This window comes from Rhinolophus sinicus, chromosome 1 (genome assembly GCF_057876585.1).
Source record: "Rhinolophus sinicus isolate RSI-liver-muscle chromosome 1, RSI-T2T, whole genome shotgun sequence".
In the NCBI taxonomy this organism is placed as follows: Eukaryota; Metazoa; Chordata; class Mammalia; order Chiroptera; family Rhinolophidae; genus Rhinolophus; species Rhinolophus sinicus.
The window spans coordinates 145,654,992-145,680,015 of record NC_142501.1 but is presented as its reverse complement, the minus strand read 5'-3'; the positions used below and the strand labels follow the sequence as shown (position 1 = coordinate 145,680,015).

The window sequence follows — 25,024 nt, the reverse complement described above, 5'->3', positions numbered from 1 at the left end:
ACAGATAACACTCTTTTGCACATGGCTTTCCAGTTTTCCCAGAATCATTTATTGAAGAGGTTTTCTTTTCTTGATCGTATCTTTTTGGCTCCTTTAACAAAAATTATCTGCCCGTATATGTGGGTTTATTTCTGGGGTTTCAGTTCTATTCCATTGGTCTATGTGTCTACCTTTCTGCCAATACCATGCTGTTTTGATTCTTGTCGCCTTGCAGTATAGGTTGAAGTCAGGGAGTGTGATACCTCCAGCCTTGTTCTTTTTTCTTAGGATTGCTTTGGCTATTCGGGATCTTTTGTGATTCCATACAAATCTGATATTTGTTGTTGTTGTTCTATTTCTTGTAAAAAATGCCTTTGAGATTTTGATGCGGATTGCATAAATCTGTGTATTGCTTTGGGTAATAATATGCCAGTTTAACTATGTTGATTCTTGCAATCCATGAACACAGAATATCTTTCCATTTCTTTGTGTCTTCTTCAATTTCCTCTAATAATGTCTTATAGTTTTCAGTGTGGAGGTCCTTCACATCCTTTGTTAACTTTATTCCTAGGTATTTTATTCTTTTTGTTGCAATTGCAAAATGAATTGTTTTTAATCATTTCTTTTTCTGAAATGTCATTGTTAGTATATAGAAATACAATAGATTTTTGTACATTGACTTTGTATCCTGCAACTTAACAGTATTTGTTTATTGATTCTAATAGCTTTTTTTGGTGGAGTCTTTAGGCTTTTCTATATAAAGTATCATGTCACCTGCAAAAAATGACAATTTAACTTCTTCATTTCCAATATGGATGCTTATGATTTCTTTCTCTTGCCTGACTGCTCTGGCTGAGACTTCCAATACTATGTTGAATAACGGTGGTGATGAGGGCATTCCTGTTTTGTACCTGATCATAGGGGAAGAGTTTCATTTTTTTACCATTAAGTATGATATGTTGCACTTGGCCTTTATTAAGTTGAGGTACTTTCCTTCTATACCCATTTTATTAAGGGTTTTAATAATAAATGGATGTTGTATCTTGTCAAATGCTTTTTCTGCATCCATTGATATAATCATATGATTTTTATCTTTTATTTTACTTAAGTGGTGTATCTCAATGATTGATTTGTGTAACCATCCTTGTATCCCTGGAATGAACTCCACTTGATCACGATATATGATCTTTTTAATGTATTGTTGTATTTGATTTGCCAGTATTTTGCTTAGGACTTTTTGCATCTGTATTCATCAGAGATTTTGGACTGTAGTTTGTTTTTTTTGTGTGTGTGTGTTATCCTTACCACGTTTTGATTATCAGGGTAATGCTGGCCTCATAAAATGAGTTAGGAAGTATTGCTAAAAGAGTTTGAGGAGGACAGGTATTAAATCATTTTTGAATGTTTGACAGAATTCACTAGTGAAGCTATCTGGTCCTGGACTTTTGCTCTTGGGGTGATTTTGGATGATCACTTCAATTTCCTTACTGGTGATCAGTCTATTTAAATTTTCCAGTTATTTGTGATTCAGTCTAGTAAGGTTACATGTTTCTAAGAACTTGTCCATTTCCTCTAGGTTATTCAATTTGGTGGCATACAGTCTTTCATAGTATTAATGTATGATTTTTTCTGTGGTATCCATCGTAACTTCTCCTCTTTCATTTCTGAGTTTATTTGTATCTTTTCTCTTTTTCTCCCTAGTGAGTCTAGCCAAGAGTTTGCCAATTTTATTAATCTAGTCAAAGAATCAGCTCTTTGTTTCATAACTTTTTTCTATTGTCTTTTTGTTGTCTATTTCATTTAGTTTTGTTTTTAAGATTTTTATTAAAATACAGCTAACATACAATATTATATTAGTTTCAGGTGTACGTCATAGTTATTCAACAGTACCCAGTTGGCACTATACTGAGTTATTATCACATTATTGATTATATTCCCTATGCTAAAGTATTTCATTTAGTTTTGCTCTAATTTTATTTCCATCCTTCTGCTGACTTCGGGTTTCATTGGTTCTTCTTTTCCTAGTTCCGTAAGACATAATGTTAGGTTGCTTATTTGGGATTTTTTTGTTTCTTGAGATAGGCCTGCAATGATATAAATTTCCCTCTTAATACTGCTTTTGCCTCATCTCAATAATTTTAATATGATATATTTTCATTCTCACTTGTTTCTGTTTATTTTTTTATCTCTCCTTTTATTTCTTCTTTGACCCAGTCATTATTTTATAGCATGTTGTTTAATCTCCACATATTTGTGCTTTTTCCTGATTTCTTTCTGCAGTTGACCTCCATTTCAAAGCCTCGTGGTCTGAGAATATGCCTAGCATGATTCCAATCTTCTTAAATTTGCTAAAGCTAGTTTTGTGTCTCAACATATGGTCTATCTTTGAGAATGTTCCATGTGCACTAGAAAAGAATGGATAATTTGATATTCTAGGATGAAATGCTCTATGAATGTCAATTATGTCCATTTGGTCAAATGTATCATTTAAGGCTGATACTTCCTTACTGATTTTCTATTTAGATGATCTATTCATAGCTGTCAATGGCGTATTTAGGTCCTCTACTATAATTGTGTTTATGTCAGTTTCGCCCTCTAGTTCTGTGAGTAGTTGAATTATATATTTTGGTGCTTCCTGATTGAGAGCATATATATTGATAAATGTTATGTCTTCTTGTTGTATTGTCCCCTTTATCATTATGAAGTGTCCATCTATGTCTCATTACTTTTTTTATCCTGAGGTGAGATATAAGTATGAACACATCCACTTTTCTCTGGATGCCATTTGCTTGGAGTGTCCATTTCCACCCTTTCACTTTGAGTCTATATTTGTCCTTGTAGCAGAGATGCTGTCTCTTGGAGGCAGCATATTGTTGGGTTTTGTGTCTTGATCCAATCCGATACTCTGCCTTTTTATTGGTGTATTCAGTCCATTTACATTTAGAATGATTATTGACGTATGAGGATTTTCTATGGCCATTTTATCTTCTGTTTTCTGGTAGCTCAGTGTCTCCATTATTTCTTTACCTTTGTGTTTCTGTCTGATATTTTAGTTTGATGGCATTCTATGATTTTTTTACTCTGTTCCCTCTTTTTTATGTTACTATGTCTTAGTTCTAGATTTTTTTTGAGTGGTTACCATTAATTTTGTGTAAAAGAAAGTTTCATATATACAGCAGTCCTTTTTCTTTAGTATGCATATTATCCCCATTCCCCTTTGCGAATTCGGACTTTTACTCCCTCCCCTTTTATGGTTTTGTTGTCACAAATTATCCCTATTTATGCTATAAGTTCATTTTTGGGTTGCAGTAGCAAATTGTCTTCTTCTTTTCCTTTTTTAATGTTTTTATCTTCTTCACCCTTTAAGTTATGTTTAAGTGTATAGTGCTGTGTTCTGTGTAAGGGTTGCCATTTCCTGCTTCTGTGTGTCTGTTAGTAACCCTGCTCATAGTTTTATATCCTTTTGTCTTTTTGTCTCAGGTCAACTAGCCTCCTTCAGTATTTCCTGTAATTCAGGCCTTGTGGTGGAAAATTCCCTCTGCTTCTGTATATCTAGAAAGGTCTCCTTCATATCTAAAGGATAACATTGCAGGATACATTATTCTTGCTTGGTAATTTCTCTCCTTCAATAGTTTGAATATTTGGGGAATAAATATTTTAAATGACTTTTATTTTCCCATTTTTTTAAATTTAAAAATATTTAGAGACATTTTTAAAAACTCTTCATCCAAAGCTTATCCTTCCAGCTTCCTTCATTATAAAAACAAGTGCTAATTAAAATATAGCATATATCTCATAAATGTAGGTTTATCAACAAGAATCAATAATATGAACAGGTGACATTACTTATATTTTACAGAAATGTAGCTGTTTGATCCAATGTGGAATGTTCCAAGGCTTTGTAAAACTTAAGATCTTAAGGAAACTCCAAGGGGTAAATGGAATAGAACTTAAATGGGAAGAGAACAACCAGGGTCCAGGCATAATTCAATAAGAAATCAGGGACTTGGCAAACCCATAAAAAGGATGAGCTATGTTTTCATTGGACAGTCCTTCCAAAGGAGAACTTTTTAGACTTAACCTCATTTTGCATTAAAGAGCTACTTGGTCACATTTTAGTATCTGTAACTCATTCTGATACTGCAAGGCAAAAAGGTCCACATTCCTATTTTATAGCTGAAGAAGCTGAAAAATCAAAACTGATTCATACTGGAAAAGACTCATCTGTCAGTACTGACATGCCAACAATTGGGTGAGTTCAGCACTAGCTGTGTTCTCCTTTCATTGAAATAATTCCCTTCAGTTAAATTTGATCGTTTTCTCACTAAAGACAATGGAAATCAAATAGAGGCGTGTCAAGGAAGAGTCAGTATTAGTTAGGACCAATAAGTACTGCAGGTGAGCACTGTGGAGCTTAAGGACATTGCTTGCCTGAGGATTCTGTAATTTGTGCTCAACTGTAGTGTTTATTAGAATTTGCTGACTGACACACATAATGAGGATATTTTTGTCCTTGTCCTTCAAACACAGCAAGAATATTACAGATTATATCATTTATTCTTTCAACACGTACAGTAAGTCCTCACTTAACATTACATCACTGATAAATTCTTAGACAGTGTAACTTTAAGCAAAACCACACTGAGTGAAACCAATTTTACTGTCTGCTAACTGATATCAATGAGAGTTCCATATTTCTGGTCACAAAAACATCACCAAAAGTCCAAATAAAGACCCCAAACACTTCTAATGTTAAACATTGAAATAAAGGTAAGCTACACATACATTTAGAAAAGATTAAGAAAAATGAGTAAATCATTCTTTTCCAACTCAGCTATTCCAGTTCAGGGTCGCTAGTGGCCACAGCCTATTTAGGGCACGAAGTGGGACCCAACCCTGGACAGGATCCCTTTCATCACAGGGCCACTCTCACACACTCACACACACACACACACACTCAGACAGGGACAATGCAGACACACCAGCTCATCTAACGTGCACATCTTTGGGACATGGGAGGAAATAGGAGTCCCTGGAGAAAATCCACGCAGACATGAGAATGTGCAAACTCCATACAGACAGCGGTCTGGCGGGTTATCACTTTTTTTTTCTTCTCATCAATGTTATAATGAAATGATGTTGAAGGAAACGTCATTCAAGGACTTGCTACAAGGACTGTATTATGGCAATTTATGCGGTGCCAAGCATTCACAGGAAACATTTTTTGAGCACCAAAGATGAGGCTGAATAAAATCTGGCCCCTGACTTCATGGAACTGGCGTTGAGTGAGAGAGCCAGACAAGAAAATCAATCATTTCCATAGAAAGTGACAAGTACCTGCAGGAGCGAGGCACGTGGAGCTAGGGGAATGCAGGGAAGGGCAAACATATCAGATCGGGGAGCGGGCAAGGGCTTCTCAGAGAAGCTGACTTCTAAGCTGCCAGTAGCAGAATTTAACCATCTCCGACTCTGACTTCAGGTCCCAGCACTGAGGTAAGACAGTACCTCCTGACACTGCTTTTCTGAGTTCTTGACACTGTCTGTCATGGCCAGATATAGTGCCTGTTTGTCCTGAGAGAGGGAGAAAGAGAGAGAGAGACACGTAGCAAACAAAGAGTGGAAGTGGAAAGCTCATTGCAGACAGGTTCTGGAAGTTGCCGGGCATGTCCAGGGGTATGAAGATGCCCACCCTGTGCCTGAGCAGTCTGCAGCCTGACATGGGTATAAAATCTAACCTATGACCACCCTTCCTCCTTACCAAACAATGGCACATGGAAATGACGTCTCCTTCAATCCAAGGAAACTTGTTGATCCAAGCCAGTGAGAGGCTGCCTCTGCCACCAGTGAGGGCAGCGAAATGCAGGCACAGATCCCAGTGCTCTCCCAGAAAGTAGGGCCAGACTCGTTTGCCAAGTCCTTAAAGTGACTTCTCTACACAGAACACACCAAGTACCCCAAGGTTTCCACCTTCCTAGAGGTAGGACACATCTGTGATTCCGCTCCTGCCTCTTTTGGGACCCCATTCCTCACCTGGAAACTCTGCCAAAGATCTGGGAAAAAAGTATAAGTTATTACCTTAGATTGTCCTCCAGGGTCTCCTCATCGGAAGAGAAGGTCCCATTGCTAACACTCTGGGGAGAGTGACTCTTCTTTCCTGCGAACGCCTCCCGGGACAATGAAGTGTCTTTCTTTTTCCTTTTGCCAAACAACTTCTTAAAGGGCTGGAATTTGCCTCCCTTCTTCTTGTCTGTGGATTACAAGATAAACATTCACTGCAGTTTGACGGGGCTGCACCTCGGAGCGTAAGAGCAAATTACAACTGAGCTGCCTCCAGCCCAGGGAGCCAGGGCAAAGGGCGGCCATTGGAGTGACTGAGCGGCCAAGCCCTGTGCCAGGAATGTAAGGGCCAGGCCCTATCCATGCAGAGTCAGGAGGAGACAAGCCAAGGGCACAGTAAGTTCTCTGCCTTCCTGGCTCCCAAGAAGCACCTGGGGACAATGTGAAGGGGTTCCAAGCTTCATGGTGGCAGGAACAGCACCCCCTTGCACATGCCACACAAATGGGGTATCTGCTTTCTTTAACAAAGCAGATGGCCTGTGCCCTTCTCCACGGAAGAAGCTGAGGAAAACACATAAGCCAGACAGGTGTTTAAGAAAATTTATATATGTATATAATCTCCTCTGAGAACCACTCTGTTTTAGCCTTTTTTAGACACATAAGAAAACTACTATCTATTGGCATAAACTTTGCCCTCAATTACCTTCATCCCCATATAGTTCCAGTTTATGTCTCTTGTCTCCTTTTAAAATCTACTATGAAGAGCCCCAAAGGAGTTGCTATGAACATCTTTTCTATATATTACTTCATCCAGTCAGGACCCAGGCTCATGGCCAGCATTTCTTACAGGTATTTTAGGTAGTACCTTTCAGTTCTGCTCCTTCAGATACAAATTCCTCCACATCGCTCCACTCCTACTTAGGAAAGGAAAGTATAAATCACCCCACACCAGAAGCATCTTCTCAAATCTTTCCTTTTCTTTAAGAAGTTTAAAAAGCTACTTATCAAGTGGTCAATCTTTTTCTTAAATTGCTCAAACCTTACTACGCAATCACTGCTCTAAAAACTTTACAAATATTAACTCAATCCTCACAGCAATAGGATGAGGTAGACACTATAAACATCCCCATTTTACAGATGAGGAACCTGAGGCATAGAGAAATGAAATGACTTGTCTGTGTCATGGGAAACATATCTTTGAAGCTGGAGTCAGGAGCTTTAAGGTAAAAGGAAAGATGAAATCTCAAAACATGTATAGAAAAATCCCTGTACAAAACACAAAGGTATGAGACCCCAACTGAGTATCAGAGCCCCCAGAACTTTGCTGGCCAGAGTTTACAGAGAAATCTGCGTATAAAAATGAGGTTTAATGATGTTCCAGGCAATCATCTCATTTCCTCCAGGGATCTTAAGTTCTGGTCTTTCTGAGAGAAAATTTGAAGTGAGGAAGAAGTGGTTTAGACCACTTTGTCCTAAGCAGTGGCAAAGGACAGTGAGGAAGCAGACAAAATCATCCCCAATTACAAAAAGACAACGTCTGGGATCTTACCATCAGTGCAAACAGACCTTCAAATATCAGCGGTCTCTGAAACAAGGTTGTATTATATCACATTTAAAAGGAAAGGCGATTTCTAACATATCAGATATCCCTCATACATAAGGCTCTGTGCTAGGCATGCAGTGCTCAAAAGTTAAATTTTCACTATATATTATTTAAAAGACAATAAAGTATGCAATACAATTGAGATCATATTGCTCAAAAATGGTAAAAAAAAAAATTGGATACTTTGATTTCAGAATGTTTGTATATTTCAATGCTTATTTATTCGGGCGTAGAGGCCAGAGATTTTCATGACAACTACTTTTGGTTCCCACGAGTAAAACTGCCAATGGATAATTTAAAAAAATTATAAGCAGTGGATTTTGAAAACCATCAAAGAACATTAGGCAAGTGTTAAAAGAACTGACCTTATATAAATGAATCAATTAACATTTTTAAATTAAAAAGATTTCTATATGGTGCCACAGGTATTGACAGATGCAATAAATGAATATTTCCTCTATGACTACCCAAGGCTCAAAATCTGTAAATGACAACATCATTGTAAATGGTCAAACAGCAATTATTGCTACATTTCACTTATTTCTGAGATAAATTCTTCCTTTTCTCCGTTTACATCAATGGCCTTTTTCCCACTGCAGAAATATCTAACCCCACATTCTGTAATCAGACATATTCTAAAAGACGATAGCAAAATTCTAAAAATATCAGTTATGACATCACTACCATCAGCCTGGGCCCACAAATCTACCTTTTAATCTAAGTTGAGAATTTTAGATTACGTCAGAATTCATTGATAAGGAAAAAAAATCATCACTTGCTCTAAAGTCAAGGTGGATTTCATGGTGTTTAGTTGAGCTGGAACCAAGGGAATTAACTGTAATTAAAAACAAATTAGTTTCTTGAACAGATCACTTGTAATATATTTAACTCATGGGTGACGTGGTCTGTGTGGTCAGCCAACAAGGCTGATGGGGTCCTTTGTGTTTCCTCAGTGCCCAGCATGGGGGCAGCCACCATACAAAATATGTGTTGTGTTGCATCAGTCATATTGATGGGCAGACAGAAAGTGAGCAGAAGCTGGAAGGAGCTGAATCCAAGCACAAGGATAAAGACAGCCTTTATCCCTGCTAAGCTAAGGAAGCCTGAGCTCGGAGAACGTGGGGGCGGCCTGCAAGCACAGGGTGGCCTCCTTCAGGTGCTCCACCAGTAGCGCTGGCCTGTTTGCGGACTGCTTGTGAAGCAGGCACGCTAGCACTTTGTGCTGCACATTTTATGGGCAATCACTTGGCATGAGACCACACATATCCCGGAGGACGTGTCAAAGTCCAAATGTCAGGTAGAGCACTTCTCAAGTAATACTCAGGAAAGGCTGTTTCAGCAATGTCTTAGTTATCAGGAAGGTAAAAGAATAGTAAAACCTGTCTGAACTAACCATCCAACAATAACCAATCCTCCTTACCACGAGAAAAAAAGCCTCTGAGTCCTCAGAACACCAATTTCTTTGGAGGAGGGGTCAGAACATAGAAACTTACAAGGTGCTCCAAAGTCTTAGTGTTTGCTCACATCTCAGTTACAAAAAATAATTTCCTTCTTCCTTATTTCCAAAATTAATAACAGCTTTTCTGTCAAAAGTAGCTTTACATTTTAAATAAAATTTAAAAGTTTATTTTTATTATTTTACTATTGACTGTGGCAATTAATGTTCCAGGACTAATTTATGAAAAGACTCAGTAATTACTTTTAGGCACACCCTACATTCAGAGAGCAAACTGTGACTAAGCAATATTAATGGGGAATAAACTTTATAATTCAGAGAAGGAGTTATACTTCTATTTACTCAATTTCCCAATTTTATTCTGAAAATTTGGTATAAGATCTCTCACATCAAAAAAGCAAGTACCTAAATGTTATGACACATTTGCAATTTTATGCCACAACGACCATAATGAAAACCTAAGCATGTGTTTATAAATATGCATTAAATAAACTATTTTATGATCAAGTTATGATTTCGGGGCTGTATTAACAGTCTGTCTCCATAGAATCAACTGGATTAAGTGCATGGGCAGCACTAGCAGCTCTTTCCTTGACAAACAACACCAACTGCTGTTGTGACTATTTTTGTACAGCTGGGGCCTAAAAGATCAAAGCAATTTTAACAATGTAGTAAAACAGAGCACTTCTGCAATGTTAACGTGAAATATTCCAAAACATAATGCCAAGTGGAATATAGTTTAGCAAAATCTTCTCCAACATTAGACGGTATTTAGGACGGCACTTTATAATTCTACAACACAAACGTACTTTTGCTGGGTGGTTGGGGCAGCGGGGAGACCAGCAGAGGGAGAAGGAAGAAATGTTCTCTCTATTAAATTTGTTTTTTTACTGGCTGTGGCTAGTGAAGGGTTAAGTGTGTGGGCCCCAGAGATAAGAGCAGTTGGCCTGAGTCCTGATCCCGTCTCTTACTGGCTATGAAACATCTGCTCACCAGCCTCTCTGGAAATGTACCATCTGAGGCTATAAGACTGAATTCATAGGAGAAAAGGAAGTGGGTGACACACTGTCTCAATATTTTACCATTTTTGTGTTGCAATTTTTTACATGAAAGACCCTATATGCGCATATACACTGCCTTCAGGGACCACAGTAATTTTCATTCTTTAAGTACTGAAATGAATTAATTTATTTTCATCATCCAATAATTACTTTAGGGATTCTTTTATTTAAAAAACTGCTTATTGTCCATTATTTCATGCATAAAAGCATATAGTTGCTAGTTTATATAGAAGATTCTAAAAATTAAAAATCACTGGGCAAGTCAAGCAAATCTGATTCATTTTCCTTTTGTCATAAGGATGCAAATGTTACATTGTCATTTCTGAGTCTAAAATAATAAAAGCATACAATTTCTCTGTATTGGATTATTTATATGGTATGCTTCCAAATGAGAAATAGAATTTCCTATCGAAGTTCACTTGGAGCATCACAAATGTCTTAGTCAGGGGTTTCTCAGAATGTGCTCTGTGGGTCGGTACCAGATTCTTATTCAAAGAACAGTACATTTGAGAATCCAAGTAAAATAAAGTTAAATATGTTTCTTAACCATGGGACCTTTCGGAGTTGTTAATATGCTGCAATGGTATTATTGTTGCTCTCCAACAGAGCATAGAACATGCAGTGCTTCCCACACTTGTTTGGCTACGGGAACTTGACTTTCTGGGTATCCGTCATGACTAGTGTTCCTCTGAACATACTCTGGGAAACACTTGCCTTCATCATTTCTTTCAAACATCTTTTAGTTTCTTTACATATATTTCAAACACGGACCTCCCCTAAACTCTGGAGTACACTGCTCAGTAAACCTGAGGTGAACTGAAGTTGACTGAAACATTTTGGTTAAAGAAACCTAATGTCTTAGGTCAAGGTCTGATTTCAAACATGCATGTGTAAATAGCACACATTAGAACATGGTACACAGCAACTGTCTGAATCCGCTAATTTTACTAATTTAAGGGGAATTTTGCAATGCTTTTCTTAGCTCTGGAACATCAGAGTACTTTTGAGAAGAAACTGTTCAGCTAATAAGATTACCAGACGTGCCCTAGGATGCACAAGTATTTGGTGGCTATCACACTTACCGACCCCTGCAATCCTCGTACACTTCAATTAAGAGTAAGGATTTGGCAACACATCAGACAGACTGTGTTGTTTGGTGCCATGTGGACTGAGAGGAGAACTGAGATTCTACTTCCAGAGAGGAGGAAAAGGGCACCATGGTAGCCTGTCAAGTTACATGGGGGAAGAATAAACCGTTTTCTCCTCTTCTGGGGAAGATATTTGCTAGTGTGCTGATTCAGAGAATGAAGAGAAAGGATAAATAATCCTTTCAGAAGAGGGTGGGGGTCCTTGGAACAAATGGCGTGAGGCCCAGGGCTGGTAGTGGCTGTAGCTTTCACAAGTCAGGGGTCCTGGACAGTTGGATGGATGGGACTTCTAAGGCAGGATTAGAGCTTGGATTTCCGTTCCTCACCCAGAATGTCACTTTCTTCCTTCTCAATGTGATAAAATTCTATTCATTTCTCAAAACCTATGTCCTTGGAGCTTTTCCCAAGTTCCCAAGGCTAGTGATAATGCATCACGCCTTCTTCCGGCTTCCGTGCACTTGGCTCATGCGTCTGTCATGCCACACCACGTGTCAGGAGCTGAATGGTGGCCACCCATATTCATATGTCAAAGTCCTAACCCCCCACTATAGTCAGAATGTGACTTTATTTGGAGATAGGGTCTCTAAAGAGATAAGTAAGGCAAAACGAAGTCATGAGGTGGGCCCGACTCCCATGTAACTGGTGTCCTTATAAGAAGAAATTAGGGCACACAGAGGGAGGACCGTGGGAGGACACAGGGGGGAGACCGCCGTCTACCAGCCAAGGGAAGAATCCTCAGAAGAAACCAACACCGGTAACACCTTGATCTTGAATTTCTAGCCTCCAGAATCAGGAGAGAACAAACTGTGTGGTTTACACCACCCAGTCTGTGGCACTCGCTATACAACCTTGGCAAACTAACACACCGCCACATTACAGTGTGGTTTAAAGAGATCACAGTGAATCCACTGTTTTGTGACTCTGTGCCTTCGTATCTTTACAGACGTTCCTCTTCAATCTGGAAGGCCTTTCTCCAGTTGCCTAGAGAACTCCTAACTATCTCCCCAAACACATTCCAGGTGTCAGGGTCCCTGGAAAGCCATTCTTGAGTACTCCTGTCGGAAAGAATGATTCCCTCCTCTGTCTCCGTTTGTGCACGTACAGACGCCTGTTACAATACTGCAAAGCGTGCCATAGCTCCCAGGTAAAGGGACTGGGTAAGATCCCTGGGTACAGTGACTGCACCTTGTTGCTTCTGCACGTACAGCACCCATCATGATGCCTGACAGACAGCAGACACACATTAACATGGGTCTACTGTTCCGTAGCCCCTTAGGGCCAGAGCTGTTTTAGAAATCAGAATTTTTCAGATTGCATAAAGGTATATTTAGACCCCAGTGGGGTCTGTGACAGCACTTTATAATCAAATGCAATATTTCTGGAAAACATCTCTATTCACCTCGAATTTTGCTAACAAATGAATTTGTGCCAAACTTACAAAGAACTTTGGGGATTCTGAAAGTACAGATAAAGGATGATGATCTCTTTACACAGTACAGTCAGTTCTGCAATCACACTTGTTTTGAAAATGCAGATTTGTTTCACTGTGATTGAGCGACACGATCTCATCCAGGAGGAACACTAAGCGAATGCAGATTACTGCACCCGGCTGAACGGAGGTGTGGAGGAATACACACACACACACACACACACACACACACATCGTAAGTACCTACTAGTTACCCAGATTGACACCTGTGCTGTGTGATATACCCACGCACATGTGGTGTTACAGTTTTCTGTCCAATTTCAGGGGACCCTCCTCCCACCACCACACAATAACCCACAAGCTGTAGCCCTCTGATGATGCTCCAGCCCACAGGTAAACTTCACTTCTTTTTCAAGGTAAAGTGCTATATTTATTACAGTATTTATGAATTTTATTGCCATTTAACATGCAAAATTACTACATTTTTAAAATTAGGTTCCCATCCTTTTAAAATACATCACTAAGAAGTTTTTTTGTGTTGTGCTACTATCCCTTTTTTTCATTAGCCCTTGGTTTTCATTCCATGATTTTGCATAGCACGTTGATTTTTAGCAATGCATATGTCACACTATATAGCAGAATCGACTGCATATCTAAACAAAACCTATTGAATTATGTTTGTACTTAGGTCTACACACAGGACTTATTCATTAAAATGACAACTACTTGGCTGTTTCTTGGGCCCCCTATTTCTTGAAACCACATGAATTTTTAATTTTTCTAGTTTTCCCCATTGGTCTATCTCAGACCTCCCTTTAATACGTTTTACAACAATTCAAAAGAGAAACCAAACAATATTTAGAAATAGTAACAGGAGCAGATATTAATGTGAAGTCTCAGTGTTTGGCCACATTTCTCCCACATACTAGAAGATGTGTGGGTGCTGGATCTTTTCACTGCCAGTTTCTGCCCTTTGAGTTTCAGCGCGTGCTGTGAAGCAATGGCCGACTTTGAGGGGAAAATATTGGCAGGGGGAGCTGCCTGCTACCTTGCCCTGCATACTTCGTGCAGTAGCAAACTACTTCAGCAAAGGGATACCTCCACACAAGGGCTGAACACATTAAATTCATTTTAACTCAACACATATTATTGAACATCCGACACCTGGAGGATTGGTGCAGGGCTCAGTTGGCAACATGGATGAATTAAACAAAAAACAAGCTTTAGGAACATCTGAGGCTGTACTGATTAGTGTTTCATCAGAGAAATAGAACTGGGGATGTGTGTGTGTGTGTGTACAAGATATATTAGGAAATCTATTGCAAGGAATGCACTTAAGCTACGTGTGGGCTGGCTAAGCAAGTCTGAAACCCACAGGGCAAATCATCAAGAGGGGAGGCTGGAATTTGTAGGCACAGGTTGAAGCTGCTGTTTACAGGTAGAATTTCTTCTCTCAGGGAAGCCTTAGCCCTGTTTTTAAGTCCTTTCAATTTACTGAATCAGGCCCACCCAGAGTATCTTGAAATATCTCCCTTACTTAGATCAACTGATTATGGACTTTAATTACCTCTACAAAATACCTTCATGGCAACAGCTCAATGAAACAAAATTTGTGTTTGATTAAATAACTGAGGCCTAGCTAAGTTGACACATCAAAATGACTGTCACACTCCATCCTTTGTCAACTTGGCACCTGTATGCATTTCCTTAAACCATACTTAATCTCCAAATAAAATCAACAACAAAAATCATACTTCCACTAACGTAATACAAATATCCTACGTACATTTGAATATCCACGAACCCATTCCCCAGATGATGCAAAGTTCTTGGGTGATGTTCACACTTCCCCTGTAACTTATATACTGAGATTTGAAGTTCTTATTAATACATCTTATGTCAGATTATAAGGAGATAAGACAGGGAAGGAATATAAAAACATTTGGTTAATATATACAAAAAATATTCATAACAAAATAAGGAAGAAACACACCACTACGAGATTCCTTGTTTCTGCAACTGGTCGTGTGGTCATAGGTGGTCTTTACAGCCATTGGTCTCCCAATATCTAGTCCATATTTCTTTTGCCCTCAACAAGGACCTCAGCTGGTTGTGGTTCTTTGCCTGGTAAGGGGACCCAAATGTGGATTTCACCATCGGGCCAAACCACTGGCACTACCTCTGAACTGTTACAGACTTGTACTTCTGGCCATTTCTCCTTATAAGCAAAATGAACAATCAGATGCACTGATTGAAGTTCTGGCCACTGGGAGAATTTCCCTTCACCACTGTCCTCACAGGGCTGTCCCAGAGTGGAGTTAAAGCATTGCAGCTTTCAAGTAGTGCCTGAATATCATGCAAAACTTCCCACAAACCAGGCCTGAGTTTTCTCTTCCTCAGTCAATCAGGCATAGGGAACTCTCCATGAGGCCCTCGGTGCAGCTGGGAGAGAAGGTAGTGTAGCAGGAGTGGAGACATGGGTATTTGGGCCACTTCTTCTTCTAACTTACTTGTGCCTTCAGGGCCTGCTTGAACCTGATCTCATATATACCACTTCCTTTTGATAACGGAGTGCAGCTGTGCACGCCCAGCTTTATGGCGTGGTGGGTCAGACAACACCCAGTTTACGATGGGCAGCTCAGGTCACATGGTAACTTGGTGGCCCATGGTTAAGCGTTCAGTCTCTACTAACACCGATTCGCAAGCCAAAAACCTGTTTCTCAAAAGGTAAGTAGTTATTTACAGAGGATGGCAAGGTTTTGATCCAAAACCCTAAGGGCCTGTGCTGTGATTCACCCATAGGGCTCACAGCCAAAGGCTCCAAACAGCATCCCTCTCTGTCACTGATACTTCAAGCACGATCTGCTAGATGGTGTGGCCCAAATGGCAGAACAGTTTGCACAGCAGCTTGGACCTACAGCAGAACCTTCTCTTGCTCTGTGTACTACTCAAAATGAACAGCTTTTCTGGTCACTCAGTAGATGGGCCAGAATAGCACCCCCAAATGAGGAATGTGCTGCCTCCAAAATCCGAAGGAGCCTACTTGGTGTTGTGCCTCTTTTGGAGTTAGGATGGGCCAGATGCCAACAACTTACCCATAGAAAGGATACTGAGACACACCCCAGACCTCTAGGCCTCTATAAATTTTACTGATGTGAAAGGCCCCTCAATTTCAGTGGGATTTATTTCTCAACCCCAGGCACAAAAATGTCTTACCAACATATCTATTGTTATCGCTACCTACTGCTCACCAGGTCCAATCACCATATTGGCAATTTCGTAGCCTCTGTGATATGATTATGTGTTACTGATTTCTTTAAAAAAATGAGCTGATTTTTAAAAGATTCAGTGTCTCAGTTTGCTACTCTATCAATCTTGAACAGTTAACAGTTTCAAAGTCTGTGTGTCTTCACATTGGAACTTCATTAAATTGAAAGCTTGATGGTACTGCTACGCCAGAAACGAGCCCTGAAGAGCGTAATGTTTATTGAGGACTGTTGAGTAGAGGACATTTAGTAACTTGTGTGGTTATAACTGGTTTAACTGTAAGTGGTTACAAAGCTGGAAATAATGAGAAAAATTGTAATAATTATTGATAATACAGAGATTCAACAAAGGTTACTTACTTACAGGGTGCAAAATGATTTGATTGATTAATATATATATATTTTTTAACCTAGGGGCAGGTGTAATCTTAGTTCCTGCTGGATAAAAGATGAGTTTAGGGTTAACTTCTCAAACCACGTCGCACTACGTGAAAGTTCTTCGAGATGAAAGACAGAGTCCCTAGTTATACCATGTGAGCCTCAGTTCTTGACAAATTTAACAGGAATTCTCAATGGTACAGTGGGAAGTGAACCAAGGTCAAAGCAACACTAATGTGTCTTGGATTCATCAGGCAAAGTGCTAATTGCTTACTCAGTAGATGACCTATGAGATACAGAGCCAAGTGGTAGCTAAATGAAGCCATTAGTGTTCGTATGGTCTAGGAAAGGAGTGAAAACTCATCTGGTCCTCTGTGCCTTCCTGTGGGTAGAGCTACTCTGATATCATTTCTGAGAACAGAAAAAAGATACTGTTTTAAAAGACTTTCAAATGAAAGTCTATAGACTGTGTCAGTATTCTAGGCTGTGTCTCACAGTCCTGTCAGGCTATTCTTCTTTGATCTGAATCCCATTCTCTTTCACTGATACTAAGTTTATTTCTTTTGGCTCCTTATTCTGCTCTCATTGGACAGCACTGCAGCAGTCCTTTGAGAATCACTGTTCTCCCAGCAGATTCCTCATTCCCAGAGTATCTTAGACAACAACTCAGACAGGTAGTAGATTCACTCTGGCACTGTCTTTTTCTGGGGAGACAAGACACAACCACTACCTGTTTGCTAAACTTTCCATTAATTTGTGCACCAGATATTGGTGGACTAAATGACGGTCCAATGCTGGATTCTAAGGCACAATGATTCAAATTTCCAGTCTTATCTTGGGTATGTTACCTTTTTGACTAGTAACCACAAGGTTTGAGTGATGTGGAAACGGGTAACAATCCAAAACTCCCCTTTGTCCTTTTATGGCTGGGAATCACTTTTCTGAGGTAATCTAGGTTGTGGTGACAAGTGTCTTCGAAATGCACGTGTTTGCCACACAATTCACTGTCCAAAGCCTTCAAAGTGAGTCACTGGAGAGCCACAACTCACATCAGGAAACCTCACAAAGGTGACTCCTGAACCACAAACTTATGGCTCGAATTTTGTTACCTAAATGCAGCCCCTCTGAGCAATTATTCCTGCTTTTTTGTTTGTTTTAGCATCAACCAGTCCAACAATGGCTAAAATTATGACACTTTTGTTTACTATTTCTAAACAACTAGTAAAAAAGCTTTTCATTTCAAGGTCATACGAACATAGGGAAACAAGCCCTAGAGTCTTGAAGATCTGTGTTTATTCAGTCACCTCTGCCATTTACTAGCTTCTTGGGACCTCAGTTTCCACATCTGTAAAATAAGGTGACTAAACCGTATACTAAGGTCCCTCCCCATTCTACAATTTTACAAACTATTTCTTTAAAAAGCTAGGCAAGTTTAAAATATATTCTGCCACATAGAACTTATAACTCTTTTCATAAATTATCTACCAATTATATTTTTTTTATGCTTTCTCCTTTCCTGATTTGTCTCCAGATGATGCTGGTTTTGTTACCACCAAGCTTATTTAGCTAAAGTGAGCTACTTCAAGGTTTGGGAGAGGCAATAACATAGTCGGCAAGTTGGTAAAAGAGAGCCAAGTCATTCCATCTCTTCATGTCAAGACCCAGGTCCATATTCCTAGGAATGACAATGCTGATGGAGAAGGAACAGTCTCACGGTCCCAGGGTCTGCGTCTCCCATCCCCACAGCCCCACTGCCAGCCTGGGGTCTGACTCACTGAGACTTTTTGAGAATGGTGACTAACATGTGAGACTCAAATCTGGGCAAAACATGTGGACCAGCCTTCACACACACTTTGAGGATATCAGAGATGACACAAGCGACTTAGGGATCCTTTTAAGTCCTGAGGGGAAAGTCAGATGGGCCCCAGACAGCTTCAGACTTATGGGCCAATGATATAAGCGAGGACAGCTTTAGTTACTGACCAATTCTGCCCCAGTAGACTCAGATTTTGCTAGCCCTGCATTTGTCTGTCTGCTTTTCTTGGTGTCATATTCAGGAATGTACGCCCTACCTGGACTCTTACTCCCCCTCATGAATGACCCTACAACTTTATATCCTCTCTGCTACACTCAGTCCATCTGTGGTGAAGCAGTCACTCTGCCTAGCACAGCCCAGTTTCCATAGTGTTCAGTGTAGATCTGGGGCCGTGACTAATGAACAAACAGTTACTGCAGTCCTACTATGTGCAAAGCACAGAGCTAGTGCTGGCATATCACAGGAATTCTTGAGTTCCTGATGCTAGCTAATACTCAAAATTTAGAAGGAATTAGTAAATTTAGTTAAAAAAAATTAGCCAGTTGTTTTTGAAAATTCACCAAGTTTTCAAGATTCTGGCCTCCTATCAGAAAAAGTGGGAGTCTTGTAGGGGAAAAACCCTGGTTGCAGCTGATAGGGGTCTCTCTACTGGAGGGTCTAAAGGGTTTGGTAATAGTGGCAATGGTCGTGATGTGTATGAGTGTGTGTGCAGAGGAGATGGAAAGGGGGTGTAAAGTCTTTCCTTGAGGGCATGTGAAGCCCAGGGAGGTTTGGACTAAGGGAATTTCTGTGCTTCAAATAGTGGGTGACAGCGCATTTAGTGAACCCTGCAATCAATTTATTGGGCCATGACCAAGCATCCTTGAAAACTAAGTAAAACAAAATAGAATAGAGTGGAATATAAAATACAGTGAATACTATTTCATGAAATTCTTGTTTCAAGAATTTCATGAAATTGTATGTTGATGTGTGTGTGTACACAACTTTATACACATATGTTCTGATATAAAACATATTTCTTGCTCTAGATCAAGTCAAAAATATTTGAGAAGTCCTAATCAAGAAAAATTACCACCTGTCCCAGAAAGTTAGGCATTTCGATGCAAGAGTAAATAACTATTTATCAACACAAGTCATTGCATATGTGGCAGTCACTTTGGCTAAATGAAGATGAGAAAGCATTGCATGCAAAAACAAGCTGAGAGCTGCCAAAGCCAATAAATAAGCTCTCTGACACTGCCAAAGCCAGAGCTGATGTTCATACTGCTGAAATCTCTACTTTGGCTGTGATCATTGTGCTTCTCGAGCACAGAAACTCTATCTCAGCGTTCAATACAATCTCCTACTTCCTAACTAAAGAAGGAAGAAAGCTTTATCAAACTTAAGACTTTGTGGCTGCTGAGCTTGGTTTTGGAGCACAACTTAAAAATTCATAATTTGGCGCATAACTTTAAAAAAGTATTATGTTTTACCTTTGGCATACACTTTGCCTTCAATAGAAAATTCCTTCAATATAGTATTTCATGCAGGAAATCAAATCTGCACACAGCAGATTCATTTCTGCTGAATCGCATCATTTGATATTTTTCAAGTGCCTTTCACGTAACAATTTCAAAGAGTTGGGAATAACGGTGAAGTAAGTACTTGCTTTGCACATCACACTAGAGAAGCTAAGTTAGCTGAACAAGGTCAGATGCCACGTAAGTGAAGAAATCAGGTCTCTGAACTCTAAGCCTGCTCTCCAGCCATGTAGCCAGGCAAGTTCTCAGATCACAAGACAGACTGTTGAGGAATACTCTACTCTTCTCCATCAGTTTCAGGGATTTCTTTCCTGGACCAATATCCATAGTACTGCGGAAGCCCCAGGGTATGAAGCAAAAGACTGAAGGAGATCATTCTGGAACCGTTACATGGAAGGACTGAATGATGCTCCTTCACAAATCATGTGGGAAATTTTAGAATCTGTTACTAACCCCCAGAGCTGCACAGAATGAAAACATGAATGGATTCAAGAAATCCATTAGACACAATTCATTAATGATAAATTCCCAATGGGTTATGGAAGACACTTAAAGGTATTTCATTGTCTGTTTGGAATTAAATGAAGTTGATAGCTGAGGGGGCACATGCTATTTTTTTCCCCACAAACAAGAATACTAGCAAACTTTATTAACCTTTGGCTATGTGCCAGGCTTAAAGTTTTTACATGTAATATCTCAGTCACATTTTATAGATGAGGAAACTGAGGCATGGAGAGGCAAAATGATGTCACCCAATGTTACGTGGCTAATAAGTAGCAGTGCTGAGATTCAAACCAAGTCTGTCTAATCCCAGATACCATGCGCTTCACCATTTTGCTACATTCCGAAAGTATGTCGTGGTGACACTGTTTGACTGAGAGCACACTCTGTGAGGCATATGAGCTTTGGAGTCAAACACTGGCTTTGAGTCTCAATTCAGCTTCTTACTACCTATGAGACTTTGGGCAAGTTCCATAATCTCTTATGTTTCTTGCCTATAAAACAGGGATAATAATAATAATAATACACAGCTTATTGACTTGTGAGGATTAAATTAAATACTTCATATACAGAAAGCACTTAGCAGAATGTCCAGCATATAGTAAGCACATACAAAAAAAGAAAAAGCTATTACAATGCTAGCTAGTATTAAGAAATTCATTGAATTAATGAATGGGTACGTATCGACCATGATGTGGCGTTTCTTAGTGATTGTGAAAAAGATGAAAGAGGAGGAAGAGGAGATGAGTGGGATATATGGCAGCAAAATGGGAGAAAGAAGAGAATGAAGAGGAAAAGAGAAAGTTAAAGAGCTTTAGATATTTTTCAGACTAATTCAAACTTATTCAGAAGATGTAAAGAAGGTTTCTTTATCCCATTTCATCCCAATCTCAGAACACATTAAATCTCACTGGCAGGTAGTAGTATTCTAGATAGCAAGAACATAATCTTAACCCTCTTTCAAGTGGCCTATGATTCTAGACAAACACTAAACAAGTAATGCTGTTAATATATCAGCTACTTGGGCAATTATAGACACATATACAATTTAAAATGAGAGTTGAAATATCCACAACACAGGGCATTGTCCTTTATCCTAGGAAGACTTGAAGCCAACCTATAGCCTAAAAATGGCTTCTCACATGTGTGCTGCTAGGCTCTGGGATAAAAGGCAAACAGAGTCATTCTGAGAAGCATCTTCCTCCCTCTAAAATGACCCAAAAGGCCTTTGGGGAGGTTTAGACTTTAGTAGACTCTGAAAGACAACTGCCAACGTAGGTGCCCGGTATTTTAGTGAAATTTAGTGCCTCTAAATAATTCACTAAGCCTTGATTGCACCTTAATATTTAAAAACCCATGCTTATGTCATCTCTCCAAGGAGACTGTGAGCTCCATAAGGGTAGTGTTCCTGTCCCCTGCTTCCTTGCACCTTTATGTGACCACCTCATTGTGGTGAGAGGAAAGAGGCACTTAATAAACACTTCCTGGCTGAGTTGTAGTTCTAGTTCACTTAAAGTGAGCAGACTGCCAACAGTTTAAAACAGTCTTCTGTGTCTGAGGACCACGCGTTTCCTAACGTGCACTTTTCCTAGTAAGATGCCAGTTCTGACCCCAGGTGAGTTATTGCAAGAAGTATTTTTTAATAACTTGAATGAAGGAAGCTCTTTGAAAAACAAATTGCACTGCACCATCCTCTGCAACGCTCCTGATTTTTCAGTGGGAAACAAATCATGCTCCTGCTCTGGCTGCAAGAGCCTGCGTCAGGGCGATAAGCTGAGTATTCTTTAATGGGATCCCACAGCCTTGCCACTGGAAAGATTAATTCCACATTCTGGCACTGCGCTGATGTTTTATTCATTTACTTATTTACTTTGGGGGGTGTACCACACAGAGTCCTCAGCCTCGCAGAATCCACTCTTCTGTGTTATTTATCTTGATAAAATACTGTGGCATGCGGTAAGTACCAAGCGTCCTGCACAAAACCCGCTCCCAAGCTTCCCAGGAGAACTCTCTAGATGAGTTTTCCTCTCCCAGTTATTAATTGGAAGGCTTCCAACTATGGGGAGAGAGGAAAGGAGTTGAGATTTCTCATAGAACTCCAAAAACCAAAATGAGCTGTTCTTTGAGTTACTGTCAGCTGCCACTCAACAACTGCCAGATCACACAAATGTAAAAGTCACAACATAGGAAATAAAGCCAGGTAAGAAAACTCAATCAGGGCAATAGTGTGTCATTGTGTAGAATGGATCTAGCAAGAGGGACGCAAGAACTTCAGATACTGAGGACTTCTGGGCCCCAACTCTTAGCTTATGAGACAGAAAGAGAAAAAAATGTTTGCAAAAGGGCCTCACGCCACAGTGATTTTCAGCTTTTCCCACAAACCTCATGACAGATGATGGCCACAGCACACCAAGCTTGGATTTGCCCTAGTGACAATGTATCCCTTTCTCTCACATTCAGCAAAGTGAATTAAAAGGCAGGCAGATGGGAAGGACTTACAGAGGGCTAACATGACACTCTCATTTTTTTGAGAACTTAGATAATTTACTAATAATAACAGAGTGCTTGGGGGATACACCATTGTAGAAAATTGCTGCCACAGAAGCAAGAAGTTGGAGGCCATCCTCTGATGTCATTAAAGGTCACACTAGTTGCCTATTTCCCCCCCAGTTCCCAATTTCAGAAGGGCCTTTTCTTCACATTCCACACACTTACCTTCTGGGCTGACTGAAGAGAAGCCTAAAGGTTCCCAATCAAACATGAGATTCTTCCATCTGGTAAATTATCCCAGGCACAGACACTGCAGTATGGAGGACGCGTACAGGGCCTACTTAATGAGCTCAGCAGGGCATTACAATCTTACCTACACTAAGACGCAGGGTAGGTACAGGGACCGTTGAGGTGGCTTTGGACGTAGTTCTAATACCAGTAAGGAGAAAACGGCTAATGGAGTATTCAACTCAGGGTTCTGTCCTGACAGTTGCTTGGAGAAACACTGTGTACAGCAGCATAACTGTCCTCCATGCTACTGTGCATGCTTTCTGTCCTTACCCTGAGCTTATCTATATGTCAACTAACCTCATTTATACTCACCTCCTACATATGACCCTAGGTGAAGATATGTAATTTTATTTTTGATTCTAGTATGGGTGTTTTTTTTTACTTTTAAATTATTATTATAATAGTTTCAGGTATACAAAACAACATAATAATTAGACATTTACACCCTTCACAAAGTGATAATCCCAACAAGTCTACTACCCATCTGACACCATACACAGCTATTACAGTACCACTGGCTATATTCCCTATGCTGTGCTTTATATCCCATGACTATAAATAAATATATATGTGTGTGTGTGTGTGTGTGTGTGTGTGTGTGTGTATATGTATATATATGTGTATATATATGACACTCAATATTATTTTGTATTAGTTTCAGGTGCATCGTGCAGTAGTTAGGCATTTATATAATCTATGAAGTGATCCTCTCAATAAGGCCAGTACCCAACTGACACCCAATATAGTCTTTACATTATTGATTATATTCCCCATACTGTAATTCACATCCCTGTGATTATTTTGTGACTACCAATTTGTACTTGTACTTCCTAATCGCTTCACCTTTCTCACCCATCCCCCACCCTCTCTCATCTAGCAACCATCAGTTTGTTCTCTTTATCTCTGAGTCTATTTCTGTTTTGTTTGCTTATTTATTCTGTTCTTTAGATTCCACATATAAGTGAAATCATATGCTATCTGTATTTCTCAGTCTGACTTATTTCACTTAGCATAATATCATCTAGGTCAGGGGTGTCCAAACTTTTTTCAACATTTTTCACCAAGGGCCATGTGCAGTAAAATACACAAACAGCCGGGCCACTCACTCGAGGTGACGTATGTATTGCTTCACCTGGTTTATTTAAGTAAACTAAATATATTTTTGGAATTTGCTGCAGGCCAATTAACAATGGATCATGGGCCGCAGTTTGGACACCCCTGCTCTAGGTCCATCCATGTCATTGCAAATGGTAAGACTTCATTCCTTTTTCATGGCAGAGTAATACTCCATTGTATAAATGTACGACAATTTCTATTTTTTTTATTAGTTTCAGGTGTACAAGACAAAGCAATACTTAGACGTTTATCATTTATATCCCGCACACTGTATGATTCCCCCTCCCCCATCCACTATCCCTCTGCCATCGCACACAGCCATTACATTTCCACTGTCTCTATTCCTAATGCTGTACTCCGCTTCCTGTAACCATATACATATATATATATATATATATATATATATATATATATATATATATATATATATATATAAAATTATAGTTGGCATTCATTATTGTTCAGCTTCAGGTTGTACCACAATTTCTTTATCCAATCGTCTATTGATGGGCATTTCGGTTGTTTCCATATCTTGGCTATTGTGAATGGTGCTGCAGTAAACATAGGGATGCACATATTTTTTTGAATTAGTGTTTTGGATTTCTTTGGATAAATACTCAGGAGTGGAGTTGCTGGGTCATAAGGTATATATATATATTTGAGGAATCTCCATACTGTTTTCCATAGTGGCTGCACCAATTTGCAATCCCACCAACATTGCACAAGGGTTCCCTTTTCTCTGCATCTTCGCCAACACTTGTTGTTTGTTGATTTATTGATGATAGCCATTCTGACAGGTGTGAGGTGGTATCTCATTGTGGTTTTTATTTGCATTTCTCTGATGATTAGTGACATTGAGCATCTTTTCATATGTCTATTGGCCATCGTATGTACTCTTTGGAAAAATGTCTGT

The 25,024-nt window shown here is 39.5% G+C and overlaps 1 protein-coding gene across 6 annotated transcripts in view; it reads right to left on the bottom strand.

Moving 5' to 3' along the window:
• CRACD (capping protein inhibiting regulator of actin dynamics) overlaps nucleotides 1-25,024 on the bottom strand; it is a 255,700-nt gene that overhangs the window by 57,964 nt on the left and 172,712 nt on the right. For 5 of the 6 annotated variants that reach the window (XM_019740144.3, XM_019740149.3, XM_074324517.2 and 2 more), the window contains one exon: nucleotides 6,055-6,226. Coding sequence is in view for 1 of the 6 variants with exons in the window: in XM_074324515.2 (XP_074180616.2) it covers nucleotides 6,055-6,226 (172 nt within the window). In the remaining 5 variants the exon portion in view is untranslated. Of the gene's footprint in view, nucleotides 1-5,316; nucleotides 5,551-6,054; nucleotides 6,227-25,024 lie in introns of all 6 variants that reach the window. The other variant, XM_074324516.2, reaches the window with a different exon arrangement.